Below are 18,707 nucleotides of genomic sequence, written 5' to 3' on the forward strand. Positions count from 1 at the left end.
AATTATAAAGGTTTTAAGTGAATATCGGTTCTCTCATGAATAAGAACATCAAATATTAAGGTTTTAAGCGAACCTGCACAGTGAAGGTGAAAGAAAATTGAATTGTCCATTTGGTTACTGAGAAAGTGAAAGAAAATTGAAGGGAAAGTTGGGAAAAGGGAGAATTTACATCAATGGTGAAGATGCCAATGGTAGTTTCTAGGGTGGCCTCCGGCGACCCTCCTTTTTTGCTTGCCCACATCTTTCTGACTATCTAGATCGATGTAGCTTGAAGAAGACAATAGTAGGAAAGAAAATCAAGTAGATCTATATATTTTTTGAAAATCAAATCAAATAAGAGAGAATTAGAGAGAGAGACCGAATCTAGGATTTGGGAATGTAGAGAATAAAGATGGTCCGAATCTGGGAGTTATGCCTTGGATTGGTTCATCAAAAACCATCAGATCGGGAAAAGGAAGAGAGATGGACCGAATCTGGGAAGGTAGAGAGAGAAAGGGAGTCGGAGAGAGAGACAGAGGTCGACAAGAGGATTCTAGAGGTATAATTAGACGGTCGTTGGTGACGGGTGGACAACGACTTTGTTGTATGAAAGAGGAGGGAAAGAGAGGATAGGGGGAGAAAGGAAGACTGCTGAGGAGGACAAGGAGTAGAGTTTAAGAGAGAGGGTGAGAGAGGAAAGGCGTGAACTAATGGCGCGTTTACTAATCCGTAATCAAATTGGAAGGAATTAAATTGAGGAGGAATTGGATTAAGGAGGAAATGAAATGAGGCGGAATCAGAATCGGATTCCTGTTGAAGTTGTTTACTAAAACTGTCTGGAATCGGAATAGAATTCCATAAAGCTGTTTACTAATTTAGCAGAATCGGAATGTAAACCAGTATGATTACTAAAATGCCCTTGTTCCAAGTAATGTAAATACTAAATTGTCCTTGTTGAAAATAAATGATTTTTATGCTATAATTATTGAAAATTAAGTTTATTTATATAAAATTAAATTTATCTTTACAAACTTGACTTTTCTTCCTCCCATCCTCCTATCTCTATCTTTCCTACACCTTATTCCAGAGCACCCCCGGTCGACCTCCCACGCCTCTCCATTTCCTCTCATCCCCATCTTTTCTTTACCTTCTTCCAGAGCACCCCCAGTTGATCTCCCATGCCTCTCCGTTTCCTCTCATCCCCATCTTTTCTTCGACTTCCAGAGCACCCCCAGTCTCCCATGCCTCTTCGTTTCATCCTTGCTGCCTTCTTCTTTCCCAGCCCGCACAACCCTTCCCACCACCTATCATACTCACAGGTCCTCCACGCTTCCCAATCCTCCATATCCTCTTTTTCCCCAGCCCCCACAACCTCCCATATTCACAGATCCTCCCACTGCCTCCCATATTCACATGTCCTCCCACCACCCATGCGACCTCCCAATTTGGGTGGATTTGTAGAAGACGAATTGAGAAGGTAATTTAGGAACAAAAGTCTGATTCCTGGAGGACAGCAATACAAGGAATTCAATTACCACCTGTTGCTAGAGAATTCGACTCCGGGAAATTTCGGAGTGTGATTCCGGAATTCAACTGGGTCCCACACGATTTTTGATTCCTCTCACGTTAGTAAACACCGGTGTAAGCCGTAATCAGAATTCAATTCCGTTTCTTGATTCTCATTACCTTTACGTAAACGCGCCCTAAATGTAAAGGAATTGAGAATGGGAAAAAGTAAAAGCAATGACACGAAAACTTACTTTTAATTTAAATATATTACATCGGAGAGCACGAAATCTTTTATTGTGCTTTCGTAAATTAATAAACAAATCTTATTTCTAACATTTATAAGGGTGACACATGCAAGTAGGCACAAATACACTTCATTTTTGGCACAAACTAGTGTTCTTTTTGCTTAGAGAGCACATATAAAATAGTTTTGTGTTCAATGATACTCAACACGCACAGATATGTATTGGTGCTCAATGAAAATGAAAAGGACAAAGATCAATTGTGTTCTTAACCCACTTTTCTTGTAGTGTGAATTCTTAAGAATACAATTTGCTATGTATCTTTAATCTTGACAGCATCAGTGGAAACTTTCAAACTCTAATTCTTTGTAGATTATTCAAATTTGAAAAGATGAAGAAAAGAACGCATGGCAATGTGCATATATAACCATAATAGCATTTCAAATGACTGCACAACATGGAGTCACATTGATACTGATACAATTACACTTTGAGGTTTGGATTTTCTTTTTCTCCACTTTTCTACTGCTTTCAGTTTTCAATGAGTTTTGGGTATACAATCTCACAAAGAAAAAGCCAATTGGCAAGAAAGAGATCTAAAGATTGGTCCGTTGAGCACCCTTCCGTTGATAGGATACATGAGTCAAAAGGAAGACTTGATTTCAGAGATGAAGTTGGTTCGCTCAATGAATTGTCGTGGTGCTGTGGGAATCTCGACCTCCATCTCCGTCCGTGCAAGAAAGCGACATGATATGTTGAGGCAGGTGGGAATTTCAACAACTCAAAGAAAAGGACTGCGCATCACCACACCACTTCCAACTCAAGGTCCGGTGGCAATATGCTAACTTCCTAGAAGCGAAGGGTAGTACTTTCTGCCATTGGAAAACTAGTGGGTGCATTCCAACAAGTCGTATTCCACTTTTAGAGACTAGTAAAACTTTAATATCGATCACATATGTTGTAGCAAAAACAAATTGATAACTTTCAATATGGGCTTCAACTCCGATAGTTACATTAGGTTTCTATAAGCCCTCACTACATTTTGGTACAAAATTAAAACTTAAGAGCTAGTTTGATAACCAATTCGTTTTAAGTTTTTAATTTTATTTTTAATTATATAGATTGATGAAAGCAGTGTGAATCGATGTTCTAAAAAGTAGTCTAGACAGCTAGCCAGCACCACGATTAATTACTAAATGGTTAGAAAATCAAGTATGGCACCTACGTGGGTTTAGGCAGAATAAATGTTTGTTTTGTTTTTTTTAATTAACTTTGAGTCTTGACTCACCCTTTCCCAGACAGAAAAAGGAAACCAATAATGCGATGTGGTCGTCTCTTTTTGCGATAGTTCTTTGATGTTTACATTATACAATTTATTTATATTTATATTTTTCATTTTAAGTTTCCCCATTACAATTATAATTTTTACTTATTTAATTTTTTTTAAATATATATATGCACTTATTTGTATGTCATATAATAAATTTAATTAAGATAAAAAAAAACCTTAGGCAACTAGTTAGAACCCTACCCGCCGCTCGATAACGATCTAGCGATATTTAAAACATTGGTGTGAACGGAATATGTTTGGAAATCAAACACAAAATTTATTGATTATGCTCCCTCAACTGATTATCAGAACGCCCTTTTGATTATTCCTTCGAATGCTGTAAAGCCCAAGTTTGGATGTTATAATCCACAACCCTTAGGTTCCATAAACTTTCCGGAGGCTGGATGAGACACTGGAGTTCCAGGTTAGGGGTCCATGTCCCCACGCTCATAGGCTGCCTATCGTAACCTCGCTTAATAGGGCTCGACCCTCCTAAGCTACTAACCAAACACGACGAAATGGGCTAAAAGAAACTCCTCTAATACCATCAATCTGAATTTTTTAGATTCTTCTAACATCATATATATTGATAAGTAAATATGGATGTAAAAGAATCAGTTAAAAAACAAATGAAATGACTTAAATTAATCCTTGCGATGTAATGAAAAAATCCTTTTGATAAGCATGCATCACTTTTGGTTATGTTGGAGTTTCTAGAAATGAGGAGTTGGTTAATTAAACTAGAATAGGTTAGGTGGTTTGCATCCAGTGTGTTATCAGTTAGTACGTTAAAGAAAAAAAAAAAACTAAAGAACCAAAAAACTAGTCACGCCAAAAGAAATGGGTTTCTTTACCTTCTGCACCCCTAAATTTAGACCCATTCCCGCTCCTTGAGTTGTTTATAAATATGATCTCCGTTCATCCATTCCATAAATCAAACAAATATTTGTAATCACTTTTTCAATTTAAGAAACATACACCTTGAGAAATGGACTCCTCAACCGGATATGCAACTTTCATTGCATCATTGCTCTTATGTCTTTCATCGTCTCCAACACCATTTGCAAATGCAAGAGCGTCTCCATTAATTAGAAGCGTTTGCAAGCAAACCCAAGACCAATTCGGCTACAACTACAAGCAATGCGTAAAATCTCTTTGGAAAGATATTCCAACTCGATCAGCATCTAATCTCAAAGATCTTGACACAACCATTCTTAAATTAGCACTAACAAACGCACAACAAAGCAAAGATTTCTTTGTCAATGCGCTCAACACCACCGACAACAATATTGTTAAGGGCTCTGGAGCAGTAAAACAATGTGCAGATTCATATGATTTTGCAGTAGATGGTTTCATTTTCTCAATACGAGGGATGAAAGATAATGACAAATCGGTCTCCCAAATACTCACACAAGTACAAGACGAAATTGTTCGTTGCGGAAAAGCATTAACCTCTACTGAAATTGAACTTCCTTATTTAGTATCTTCGACAAACTTTTTGACCATGTTATATAGGGATGTTGCATTCCTCATTACTTCCCAGTTATTCCATATCTAGAAAAGATACGTGAACAATGTATTAAATTCAGTACGCATTACTTGAATACTAAATCATATACATATGATTACTCTATATTTAATTTGTAAAAGAAAAGAAAATAAAAAATTACTGTAAGAAAACCAAAAGTTGTTTTAATATTGAATGCTTCTGTGTTGCTCTTTTGGTTGTCCATATTAGACATATACCCAAATATACCACACATTGAATTCTTAAGAACACAATTTGCTATGCATCTTTAATCTTGACAACATCAGTGGAAACTTTCAAACTATAATTCTTTTATTGATTATTCAAATTTGAATAGATGAAGAAAAAAATGCATGGCAATGTGCATATATAACCATGATAGCATTTCTAATGATCGCACAACATGGAGTCACATTGATACTGATACAATTACACTTTTGAGTTTTGTGGTTTGCATTTTGTTTTTCTCCACTTTTCTTCTGCTTTCAAATTTCAATTAGTTTTGGGTACACAATCATACCCAAAAAAGCCAATTGTCAAGAAAGAGTTCTAAAGTTTGGTCACGTCGAGCACCCTTCCATTGATAGGATACACGGGTCAAAGTGAAGACTTGAGTTCAGAGATGAAGTTGGCTCGCTCATTGAATTGTTGTGGTGCTGTGGAATCTCGACCTCCATCTCTATTCGTGCAAGAAAGAAATAGAATTTGTTGATGCGGAATTTGAACAATTCAAAGAAAAAACCGCGTTCCACCACACTATAGGGGCTTTGGCCAAAGAACCTCTGATGCCAAAGTTAGAATTTGAGAGAGAAAGTGTATAGAGAATTTTTGGAGAAGAATGAACTTAGGTTTTTGGCAGAAATGGGAGCTATTTATAGGGGTGTGGCCGGCCCCCTTATTTGGAGAAAAGGGATCCGGCCACTTATGGTGGTTTTTGGGTGTAATTGAAAGATATTATGTCAAAATAATATGTTGCAATCAATTAGGAAATTAATTAATTAATTAGGAAATTAATCAATTAATTTAGGTAATTAATCCTAATTTGAATGAATAAATGAGGGTTACCTTGTGTGGAGGATGTGATGTGGATGAATGATATAGATTTTGAATAAATACCTATTTTGATCACTTTTGACCTTGATTGAGTCGTGATTGTCCGCTACTTGTTTGTGGAAGTTTCGGTGTAGCTTGAAGGTAATTTTGTCATTTTCACCCAAAAGTACACGTGTCGCCTCCATAACTTTCTTGATTATTTCTTACTCCACAAATACCGCACATCTGTTGGGCTGGTCACAGGAAAGGGCAACAGGTGTAAAGTTCTCCAGCTTTGATGCAGATTCTCACTTGGACTTGGAATTAGATTCTTCTAGGAAAGGGAAATAAATCACCTCCAAAGCCTATTTAAGCCTACCTTAAGTAGGGGATTAAATCAACTTCGGAGGGCAATTATTTATCCCTATAAGAAAGAGAGAAAACTAGAGGATATTTGTTCCCCCTCCCCTAGCACTCTTCTTTGCTTGCACGTGTAAAGAACAGTCTTCCGTTGATTTCTTTGTCTTCTCCGCGCTGCACCGATGTAAGAAAAACTTAATTTTCCTTGTCTTCTTCTTGGGTGGTGTTGCCACGGGACAACTGTTGGGGTGGTGCGGAACGTCGGCTAGCAGGGGCCAGGAGTTGACTTGGCATGGGGCAAAGAGGTGGTGTGGTAGGGGTCATTGCTTGTGCTGCTCGGCTTGGCTGAAGCCAAGGACTGGCTCGACATGGGCCGAGGAAGTGGCGTGGCATGAGCTGCTTGCCAAAAATGAGGAAACTATTTGAGTTTGATTTCTCAGCTGTCGTACATGGAGCAGTCAAAGATAGAGTTGTCAAGATCGGAGCAACTAAAGATGAAGTGTCGGATAAGCGAACTGTTAAGTCTACAGTGGTTGTTGCCCCCTGACTATTTGATGCCTAGTTGGTCTTCAAGCATTCGATTTTTTGAGTTATGTGGCCTTCTCGCACTGGAGAGCTTACCCAGATGGATGTCGGGGAATTAGTTTACCCTATCGTACTGGAGAGCAATTAGTTCACCCTCTCGCATTGAAGAACAATTAGTTTACCCTCTCGCACTGGAGAGCAATTAGTTTACCTTCGCACACTGGAGAGCAATTAGTTTATCCTCTCGCACTGGAGAGCAAACCCAGATGGGTGTCGGGGAATTAGTTTATCCTCTCGCAATGGAGAGCAAACCCAGATGGGTGTCGGGGAATTAGTTTCCCCTCTCGCATTGGATAGTAATTAATTTATCCTCTCGCACTGGAGAGCAGACCCAGATAGGGGTTTGAGCAGTTGTTGTAGACAGCTGTTGAGCCAAGCTTATGAATAACTTCTTGAATCTTCATTGAGAATAAATAAATGGATCAACCGTGCTGGAAGGTAGAAATTGCATAACAAATTGGATAATCCTCGACTTGTGAGGTTTTGTTCGTCGAGCTACTAAACTTAATTGGAAAAACACTAACGGGGTTCAGGGGGTGATGGAGATTTCCTTTGCTTATGTAGGCTGTGTCGTTGACCTGTCAAGATACTCGTCGCACCGGCCCTCATTTGTCAGCTTCTCAAGGTACTGCTTCCATTTCTGACAGCCGTCGGTAGTGTGGCTTGGTCCTTGATGGAATGCACAATATTTTGTCTGATCCAGCCTGGTAAGATCGCTCTTCATAGGTGGTGTTCTTGAGCTTACTTAGAACTGTGAACTTGGTGAATGTTTCGAGTGCTGAGTCTTCTCTGGTCGAAGGATGCTTCTTTACTGACTCATTTTTGTTAGACTGCTTGACCTCATCCTATAATGCGTGCTTCTCCGCCAAAGCATACAAAGCTGCCATGGTCAGTTCTTCTCCCATGATCAATTTTTCGAATAAAGGGTGTTCGATGAGAAGCCCATTTTTGAATGTTGTCGTTGCTATGCCTTCGATATAGCCAATAATCTTGGCCTTCTCTGCTTTGAACCTCTTGATATAGTCGCGAATTGTCTCCTAATGGCCTTTTACGATGCTGAAGAGATGATCGGATGTCCTTTTGATTGAGCGGTTAGACGAATATTCCTTAGTGAAAACTAAGGAAAGTTCGTTGAAACTCCGAATCGACTGTGGCGGCAGTGTGTGAAACCAGTCTTGCACCTCGCCTTGTAGAGTTGTTGCAAAAAATTTGCACAAAAGCGCGTTGTTGTTCCTGTAGAGGATCATGGTACTACAGTAGTGCTTGAGATGTTGGTCCGGATCTTCATCTCCCTTGTATGGAGTAAAGTGAGGCATAGTGAACCCGCGAGGTGGATCTGTCTGTTCAATCTTATGCATGAATGGTGACCTGCGTATGTTGGTCATGTTTCGTTGAAAAGCATCGTCAGTAGCCTCGTTGCACTGGAAATCGCGTAATCGTTCAATTAGGAGCCTCTCAACTTCTTCTTGAATTTGCCTCTGATGGGGCTGTGGAACTTTTGGCTGCCCCCGGTCGTGACCTATTGGTCTAGGCCACTCTTTCTTATGCTCGACTCGTCTATGTCGTGGCTGCGGTGCATGTGGCACGTTCATGGCAAGTGAGCGGGCTAATTGCAGGCTACCGGTTGAACTTGAGCCAGATTGAGGGACTACTTCTCTCCATCCGCCGTTTTGCCTACTCCAATGTGAGGTGAAAAATGCTCTTTGCGAGCCTAGTTGTGAATAAACACTTCGCCTGGAAGATTGTCCATGTTGATAATCAGAGTGTGGCCTCAACCGTGAACGTATGCTCATTTGTGGGCTTGATTGGGAGTGCACGCTCATCCGCGTGCTAAGATGAGAGTATACGCTATCTCGAGGATCCATGCGGGAGCGTCAACTGCTAGAACGCCCGAATCATGGCTGGTTGAGAGGCTATTTGCCTGGACGCTGCTGGAGAGGTTCGTCGTCTGCCTTTGTCATGCTTCGGGAAACCTCGTCTAAAGCACGTTGCATCTCGGTGCATTGCAAGAGCTGATTCACCAAAGTCGTATGTTGTGCGAGGACGCTTGTTAACTCTTTTACTTGTCGAGACAAGTGTGGTTCGTCATTCGGGTTGGAAGAGCTTAGACGGTATGTGTCTCCTTGAGCAGCGGAAGTGTAGTGGACTTTGGGCGCAAGATTTGAGTTGGGAAATGTCAAATCTGCGGATAAATGGGGTGAAAATATCCCCAGTTTAATCGTTGGTCTAGAAATCTGAATCCAAGACTGTTGAACCGGTCTTGGACTAGTCAGGAACACCAAGTGAGCCACGGGAGTGGGTTGGGTCTCGAAAGTGGGTCGTGTCATATGCGGGGCGCGTGGGCGCGGTGCGGCGCTGAGAGCGCATTAGATTTAGGCCAAAGGAATGGTCAGCGCAACTCAGGCTTGCAATGCGTCTTGGGCTTGCTCGTGCTGGGCATGGCTTGGCTGCCCTGCAACATGGGCTGGAGATTGGGCCACCTGCTGTGATACTTGTGCGGTTGCTGCTAGCGCTTAGGCCTAGGCTTGGTCCTGGGTTTGGGCTGTTGTAGTGGCAGCGCATAAGGCTATGGTCTGCTACCATCGAGCTGGCCCACTCCTCACTGCCACGGTGGTCCCCGTAGCTACCATAGTGGTGCTGCGTGTGAATCAAACTCTCAATGAAAACACCAATTTATGGTTGCAAATTTCTGCCTTCTTCTTCTTGGACGAAAATGCACCTGCAAAACAATTAACACTTTAAGTCAAGGCCAAGAGCCTCACACGCCCACGATGAATGAGGGGCTTTGGCCGAAGAACCTCTGATGCCAAAGTTAGAATTTGAGAAAGAAAGTGTTTAGAGAATTTTTGGAGAAGAATGAACTTAGGTTTTTGGGAGAAATGAGAGCTATTTATAGGGAAGTAGCCGACACCTATTTGGAGAAAAGGGGTTTGGCCACTTGTGGTGGTTTTTGGATGTAATTGCAAGATATTATGTCAAAATAATATCTTGCAATCAATTAGAAAATTATTTAATTAATTAGAAAATTAATCAATTAATTAGGAAATTAATCAATTAATTTAGGTAATTAATCCAAATTTGAATGAATAATTGAGGGTTACCTTATGGGGAGGATTTGATGAGAATGGATGAAATAGATTTTGAATAAATATCTATTTTGATCACTATTGACCTTGATTGAGTCGTTATGGTCCGCTACTTGTGCGTGGAAGTTCCAGTGTAGCTCGTGGGTAATTTTGTCATTTTCACCCAAAAGTACAAGTGTCGCCTCCATAATTTTTTTGATTATTTTTTACTCCACATTATTTGCGTGAGATTCACATATATCAAACTATAATTGAAAAGGTTTTTACATGTAAAAAGTCAAGTAGGACTAAAATTTAAAATTTGGTACTTTTATAAGCATGGATACAACTAGAGCACAAAAGTTTCCCAAAAGAAATTTCTTTATCAGTTAAATTAAGGCTAGCTAATGATCATTATTATAATCGAAGGATTGATTCTTAAGAGAACTGCGTAAAGAAACAAGGGAACAACAAAAACACTAACGCTTGGTAGAAGAATTCGATGTCACCAGAACAGGCGAATAATGGACAAAAGGATTGTTTGCCTGGGCTGTGCCTGGAGTTTCAGAGGGACGACTATCCTTATGATAAGGGTCTGTCTCGGTATACAACAACAAAAAGAGAGAAAGAAATGCCGATAAACAATATGCCAACTTTTGTCTACTAAAGCATATTGTTGGATATTGTTTCATATATACTTTTCCGTTTTCGCCTATATGATAGACACACTTAAATTTCTTATAGCAAATATAAATTTGTGGAGATTCTTCAGAAGTCCATATATTATTTGTATCGAGAAGTAAATATGAATGTAGAGGAATTTGTAAAAAGCAAATGAAATGGCCTAAATTAATCCTTCCGATGTAATAAAATAAAATAAAATACTTTTGTTAAGCATGCTTCACTTTTTGTCATGTTCTAGAAAGGAGAAGCTGGTTTCAGTTCAAAACAAATTAAACTAGAATAGGTTTGGTGGTTTGCATCCAATGCGAGGTCTCTCTTTGAGATTGTTCTTTGATGTTTTCAATAATTTGTAGTACTTTATAATTTATTTACATTTATTTTTTGCATTTTAAGTTTCTCCATTATGTCACATCCAGGCTCGGGTCCCCACCACATCCCGGGATCGACTCCGCTGTAACACGATATTGTCCGCTTTGCCCTCACGGTTTTATTTCTAGGAACTCACACGAGAACTTCCCAGTGGGTCACCCATCATGAGATTGCTCTCGCGCGAACTCGCTTAACTTCAGAGTTCCAATAAAACCCGAAGCCAGTGAGCTCCCAAAAAGCCTCGTGCTAGGAAGAGATAGGAATATACATATAAGGCTTATATGATCCACTCTCCTGGGCGATGTGAGATGTTACAATCCACCCCCCCTTACGGGCCCGACTTCCTTGTCTACACACTCCCTCTGATACCAAATTGTCACATCCCGGCCTGGGCCCCCACCACATCCCAGGCTCGACTCCGCCGTAGCACGATATTGTCCGCTTTGGGCCCCGACCACGCCCTCACGGTTTTATTTCTAGGAACTCACACAAGAACTTTCCAGTGGGTCAGCCATCATAGGATAGCTCTCGTGCGAACTCGCTTAACTTCGGAGTTCCGATGGAACCCGAAGCCAGTGAGCTCCCAAAATGCATCGTGCTAGGAAGAGATGGAAATATACATATAAGGCTTACAGGATTCACTCCTCTGGGCGATGTGGGATGTTACAATTACAAGTATAGTTTATTTACTTATTTTAAGTATAAATATGCACCTATTTATATGTCATATAATAAATCTAATAAAGATATTAAAAAAAAAAACCTAGGTCAACAGTTAGGACCCTAACGGCCGCTCGATAATGGTCTAGCGATGTTTAAAGCATTGGTGTGAACGGAATGTTTTTGGAAATCAAGCACAAAATGTCTTGATTATACTCCCTCAGCTCATTTCCGAATCATTATTCCTTCGAACGGCACAAAGCTCAGGTTTGAATGTTAAAACCCACAACCCTTAGGTTGGATAAACTTTTCGAAGGTCGAACAAGGTGTTGGACTTCCGGGTCAAGGATCCATGTCCCCATGCCCCTAGGCCGCCTATCGCAACCATGCTTAATAGGACTCGAGCCTCCCAAATTGCTAACCGAACACGACGAAATGGGTTAAAAGATACTCCTCTAACACTATCAATTTGAATTTTTTAGATTCTTCTAACAACATATATATTGATAAGTAAATATGGATGTGGATGAATTTGTCAAAAAAAAAAAAAACAAATGAAATGGCTGTGGATGCAAATTTCTGCCTTCTTCTTCTTGGAAAAAATTGCACCTACAAAACAATTAACACCTTAGGTTAAGGCCAAGAGCCTCACGCGCCCACGATGAATGGGGGGCTTTGGTCGAAGAACCTCCGATGCCAAAGTTAGAATTTAGAGAGAAAAATATTTGGAGAGTTTTTGGGAGTTTTGCAAGAGTGCGGACCTCCTTTTTTAGAAAAAATAGGGTCATATATATAGGGAATGGAGGTGGCCGGCCCTTAGAGGTTTTTTGTGTGAAAATGGGTGATTTAATTGGTGATTAATGGATTAATTAGGAATTAATCTCCATTTATATGGAATAATTTGTAGGTTATGAAGTAATTACCTAAAATGAGGATGGATGAGATAATTTGGAATTGGTTACCTTTTTTGGACATTCTTGGCTTGATTAAAGAATGATTGTCCACGGCTCGTGCGTAGGACAATCGGTGTGTCTCAAGGGTAACTTTGTCAATTTACCAAAAATCCACGTGTCGCCTTGTGATTATTTTTGGCTCCACAATGGCTAAATTAATCATTGCAATGGAACAAATAAAAAATTACTTTTCACAAGCATGCATCACCTTTGGATATATTGGAGTTTCTGGACAGGATGAGTTGGTTAATTAAACTAGAATAGGTTTGGTGGTTTGCATCCAATGCATTATTAGTTAGTACGTAAGAGAAAAAACAAAAACTAAAGGACCAGAAAACTAAACACGTCAAAAGACATGGGTTTCTTTACCTTCTGTGCTCCTAAATTTAGACCCATACCCCCTCCTTGAGTTGTTTATAATATGATCTCCATTCATCCATTGCTTAAACCAAACCAATAATTTATAATCACTTTAGCATCAATTTAAGAAACATACACCTTGAGCAATGGAGTCCTCAATCGGATATGCAACTTTCATTGCATCCTTGCTCATTTGTCTCTCATCGTTTCCAACACCATTTGCAAATGCACGAGCGTCTCCATTAATTAGAAGTGTTTGCAAGCAAACCCAAGACCAATTTGGCTACAACTACAAGCAATGCATAAAATCTCTTTGGAAAGATATTCCAACTTGATCAACATCTAATCTCAAAGATCTTAACACAGCCATTCTTAAATTAGCACTAACAAATGCACAACAAAGCAAAGCTTTCTTTATCAATGCACTCAACACCACCGGCAACAATATTGTTAAGGGCTCCGGAGCAATAAAACAATGTGCAGATTCATATGATTTTGCGGTAGACGGTTTCGCTTTCTCAGTGAGAGGGATCAAAGATAATGACAAATCAGTCTCCGAAATACTCACACAAGTACAAGATGAAATTGTTCGTTGCGAAAAGGCATTGACCTCTACCGAAATTGAACTTCCTTATTTAGTATCTTCGACAAACTTTTTGATCATGTTGTATAGGGATGTTGCATTCCTCATTACTTCCCAGTTATTCCATATCTAGAAAAGATACGTGAACAATGTATTAAATTCAGTACGCATTACTTAAATACTAAATAATATACATATAATTAATGTATGTTTAATTTGTAAAAGCAAAGAAAAGAATGAAAAATTAATGTAAGAAAACAAAAAATTGTTTTAACATTGAATCCTTCTATGTTGTTATTTTAGTTGTCCATATATACTACACATATACCCATATATACTACACGTTGAATTCTTAAGAACACAATTTGCTATGCATCTTTAATCTTGACAGCATCAATGGAAACTTTCAAACTATAATTCTTTGTTGATTATTCAAATTTGAAAAGATGAAGAAAAGAACGCATGGCAATGTGCGTATATAACCATAATAGCATTTCAAATGACCGCACAAAATGGAGTCACATGGATATTGATACAATTACACCTTTGAGTTTTGAGGTTTGGATTTTCTTTTTCTCCACTTTTTTACTGCTTTCAGTTTTCAATGAGTTTTGGGTATACAATCACACAGAAAAAGCCAATTGGCAAGAAAGAGATCTAAAGATTGGTCCGTTGAGCACCCTTCTGTTGATAGGATACACGGGTCAAAAGGAAAACTTGATTTCAAAGACGAAGTTGGTTTGCTCATTGAATTGTTGTGGTGCTGTAGGAGTCTCGACCTCCATCTCCATCCGTGCAAGAAAGAGACATAATTTGTTGAGGCAGGTGGGAATTTCAACAACTCAAAGAAAAGGACCTCTCACCACCACACCACTTCCAACTAAAGGTTTGATGCCAATATGCTGACTTCCTAGAAGTGAAGGGTAGTACTTTCTGCCATTGGAAAACTGGTGGGTGCATTCCAGCAAGTCGTATTCCACTTTTAAAGACTAGAAAAACCTTAATATCGATCACATCCGTTGTAGCAAAAACAGATTGATAACTTTCAATATGGGCTTCGACTCCGATAGTGGAATACATTACGTTTCTATAAGCCCTAACTACATTTTGGTACAAAATTAAAACTTAAGGGCTAGGTTGATAACCAATTCGTTTTAAGTTTTTAATTTTATTTTTAATTATATAGATTGATGAAAAATATGTGATCTGAAGATTAATGAAGATAGGCGAAGGATAGATGGTGAAAGCAGTATGAATCGATGTTCTAAAAAGCAGTCTAGACAGCTAGCCAGCACCACGATTAATTACTAAACGGTTAGAAAATCAAGTATGGCATCTACGTGGGTCTAGGCAGAATAAGTGTTAGTTTTGTTTTAATTAACTTTGAGTCTTGACTCACCCTTTCCCAGACAAAAAAAAGGAAACCAAGAATGCGATGTGGTCGTCTCTCTTTGCGATAGTTCTTTGATGTTTTCAATAAATTGTAGTACTTTATATAATTTATTTATATTTATATTTTTCATTTTAAGTTTCCCCATTACAATTATAATTTTTACTTATTTATTTTTTTAAATATATATATGCACTTATTTGTATGTCATATAATAAATTTAATTAAGATAAAAAAAAAACCTCAGGCCACTGGTTAGAACCCCACCCGCCGCTCGATAACGACCTAGCGATATTTAACACATTGGTGTGAATTGAATATGTTTGGAAATCAAACACAAAATTTCTTGATTATGCTCCCTCAGCTGATTATCAGAATACCCTTTTGATTATTCATTTGAATGGTGTAAGGCCCAAGTTTGGATGTTATAATCCACAACCCTTAGGTTCCATAAACTTTCCGGAGGCCGGATGAGGCGCTAGACTTCCAGGTTAGGGGTCCAAGTCCCCATGTTCATAGGCCGCCTATCGTAACCTTGCTTAATAAGGCTCGATCCTCCTAAGCTGCTAACCGAACATGACGAAATGGGCTAAAAGAAACACCTCTAATACCATCAATTTGAATTTTTTAGATTCTTCTAACATCATATATATTGATAAGTAAATATGGATGTAAATGAATTTGTAAAAAAACAAATGAAATGACTTAAATTAATCCTTGCGATGTAATGAAAAAATCCCTTTGATAACCATGCATCAGTTTTGGTTATGTTGGAGTTTCTACAAATGAGGAGTTGGTTAATTAAACTAGAATAGGTTAGGTGGTTTGCATCCAGTGTGTTATTAGTTAGTACGTTAAAGAAAAAACAAAAACTAAAAGACCAGAAAACTAAAGTAAAAAGAAATGGGTTTCTTTACCTTCTGCACTCCTAAATTTAGACCCATACCCGCTCCTTGAGTTGTTTATAAATATGATCTCCGTTCATCCATTCCATAAATCAAACAAATATTTGTAATCACTTTTCATCAATTTAAGAAACATACACCTTGAGAAATGGACTCCTCAATCGGATATGCAACTTTCATTGCATCATTGCTCTTATGTCTTTCATCGTCTCCAACACCATTTGCAAATGCAAGAGCGTCTCCATTAATTAGAAGCGTTTGCAAGCAAAACCAAGACCAATTCGGCTACAACTACAAGCAATGCGTAAAATCTCTTTGGAAAGATATTCCAACTCGATCAGCATCTAATCTCAAAGATCTTGACACATCCATTCTTAAATTAGCACTAACAAATGCACAACAAAGCAAAGCTTTCTTTGTCAATGCGCTGAACACCACCGGCAACAATATTGTTAAGGGATCCGGAGCAGTAAAACAATGTGCAGATTCATATGATTTTGCAGTAGACGGTTTCGCTTTCTCAATGCGAGGGATCAAAGATAATGACAAATCGGTCTCCCAAATACTCACACAAGTACAAGACGAAATTGTTCGTTGCGGAAAAGCATTGACCTCTACCGAAATTGAAATTCCTTATTTAGTATCTTCGACAAACTTTTTGACCATGTTATATAGGGATGTATCATTCCTCATTACTTCCCAGTTATTCCATATCTAGAAAAGATACGTGAACAATGTATTAAATTTAGTACGCATTACTTGAATACTAAATCATATACATATGATTATTCTATATTTATTGGAAAAAGAAAATAAAATGAAAAATTACTGTAAGAAAACAAAAAGTTGTTTTAATATTGAATCCTTCTGTGTTGCCCTTTTGGTTGTATATTAGACATATACCCAAATATACCACATGTTGAATTCTTAAGAACACAATTTGCTATGCATCTTTAATCTTGACAGCATCAATGGAAACTTTCAAACTATAATCTTTTATTGATTATTCAAATTTGAATAGATGAAGAAAAAAACACATGGCAATGTGCATATATAACCATGATAGCATTTCCGATAACCGCACAACATGGTGTCACATTGATACTGATACAATTACACTTTTGAGTTTTGAGGTTTGGATTTTCTTTTTCTCCACTTTTTTACTGCTTTCAGTTTTCAATGAGTTTTGGGTACACAACCATACCAAAAAAGGCCAATTGTCAAGAAAGAGTTCTAAAGTTTGGTCACGTCGAGCACCCTTTCGTTGATAGGATACACTGGTCAAAGTGAAGACTTGAGTTCAGAGACGAAGTTGGCTCACTCACTGAATTGTCGCGGTGTTGTGGAATCTCGACCTCCATCTCTATTTGTGCAAGAAAGAAACAGAATTTGTTGAGGCGGGTGGGAATTTCAACAATTCAAAGAAAAAACTGCATTCCACCACACTACTTCCAACTCAAGGTTTGGTGCCAATATGCTGACTCTCCTAGAAGCAAAGGGCATTACTTTTCACCATTGGAAAATTGGTGGGTGCAATCCAGCAAATCGTATTCCTCTTTAAGAGACTAGTAAAACCTTAATATCGATGACATCCGTTGTAGCATAAATAAGTTTCAATTAGATCTTATTTCTTTTATGGCTAACTCATGACTTCATGAATTTGACGGGTGGTGTTGGAAAATATAAAGAAAGGTATTTTAGAGATTTGATTTGATATGATTTAATTTTATTTGGTCTAGGTTTCCTTGTCTTGTGGACAATGATTGTTTTGATTTATTTCCTAGTATTCCTTTTTTGTAATCTTATAAATACCTCCTTATGGAGAAGAATAAAATATTTAAGTTTTATTCGAGAATTATGAGATTGTAGAGAACTCCAAAGTTATCTTAAATCCTTTATTTTCAAACACACACACAAAGCAAAGTTTGTGTGAGATACGTTCATTTTGTTATAAATCAAACAACTGAATTGCTAACTGAGAGTAAAACTAATGTAACAAATGGCCGAACGAAATAGACCTAAGGAATATGAAAGGGCGCAACAGTAGTTTACAGATTAGGCGTCTGTGCTCCGTTTTGGGTCCATGATACCTTGTCGAAAAGAGCGGGGCGTCCTAGTTTAAATTCATTGGTTTGCTATGATATATTGATGGATTTTAGGGCCGTTTGGGCTTCCAAAACTACATTTTAAATTTTGTAATAAAAATCCGATCTTTCTATTTAAGTATGATTAATGTTGTTCTTATTCCCAAAACCCTTGAGCCTTTCCGAGGCTGTTTATAAGTCTATTTAAAGTCATTTGGCTCCCAATGTAATGCATCAACTTAGAAAAAATCCAGACAACCTTTCGGTTTTATCCCAATCTCTAGTGGATCCCACAAACCTTTGTTCTTCAAGATTTACATTTGTAATCCTTCTATGCTCGTGCTGCATCAAAAACTGTTTAGCTGATTCGAAATAAAATGGAAGCCATATATAGAATTGTGTTATTTGGGGTTTTCCTCTGCTTGTTTTCAAGGGCCGTTGATGTAAAAATTAAGGAGAGTGATTTCTACACACTACATATGCCCTTGTATTTCTGATCTTTGGATTAAATAAATGAAAGGAGAATCAAGGGACCTTAAATAAACAAGGATTGCAGAAGGAGAAAGCGTTTGCGGAAATATTTTCCCAAGATATTAATGCTTCCCAAATGGATATGATACTTGCTAGAGAGTTGATTAAAGATACTCTGTTCTTCTGTGTCTTATGTATAAATCTTCAACTAACTTTAGGAACGTTTGGTTCTCATAAAAAGCTTTAGAAAATAGCTGATGAGCAAAACCAGAATATGGGAAAGTGTGCATAAAACTTTAACGGGGGTGTTAAAGTTTTACACTGCAATCTGTTTGCAATAACTCGAGTTAGCATCCTTTTGGATCCAACTAATATCGCTAAACTACTTAATACTCATTAGTTTCATAAACAAATAAATTGGATCCAAGATGGATACCAAACAACCGTTCCTTCAGTTTAGATTCCTGAGGGCTTTGTCATAGGATATGAACCCCATGAACCAGAATTCATGACCATCCCTTGTGAGTTGTGACAATATATATATATTTTTCTGAAGGGTTCCATCTGTTTGCTGAAGGATTTACTGTTCTTAACTAATTAAGCGGCACCACCACCTAC

The 18,707-nt window shown here is 38.3% G+C and overlaps 2 protein-coding genes and 1 pseudogene across 2 annotated transcripts; all 3 read left to right on the forward strand.

The window, feature by feature from the left end:
• Positions 1-4,048: 4,048 nt before the first annotated feature.
• On the forward strand, positions 4,049-4,618 carry LOC108172163 (uncharacterized). Its single transcript, XM_017329409.3, has one exon. It carries the CDS (start codon positions 4,049-4,051, stop codon positions 4,616-4,618), a length of 570 nt encoding a protein of 189 aa, XP_017184898.3.
• An 8,184-nt stretch (positions 4,619-12,802) lies between these two features.
• On the forward strand, positions 12,803-13,518 carry LOC139194169 (uncharacterized; annotated as a pseudogene).
• Positions 13,519-15,682: 2,164 nt separating this feature from the next.
• LOC139194170 (uncharacterized) lies at positions 15,683-16,252 on the forward strand. Its single transcript, XM_070818564.1, has one exon. The coding sequence runs from the start codon at positions 15,683-15,685 to the stop codon at positions 16,250-16,252; it is 570 nt and encodes a 189-aa protein (XP_070674665.1).
• The last annotated feature ends 2,455 nt before the right edge of the window (positions 16,253-18,707 follow it).

This window comes from Malus domestica, chromosome 03 (genome assembly GCF_042453785.1).
Source record: "Malus domestica chromosome 03, GDT2T_hap1".
NCBI lineage: Eukaryota > Viridiplantae > Streptophyta > Magnoliopsida > Rosales > Rosaceae > Malus > Malus domestica.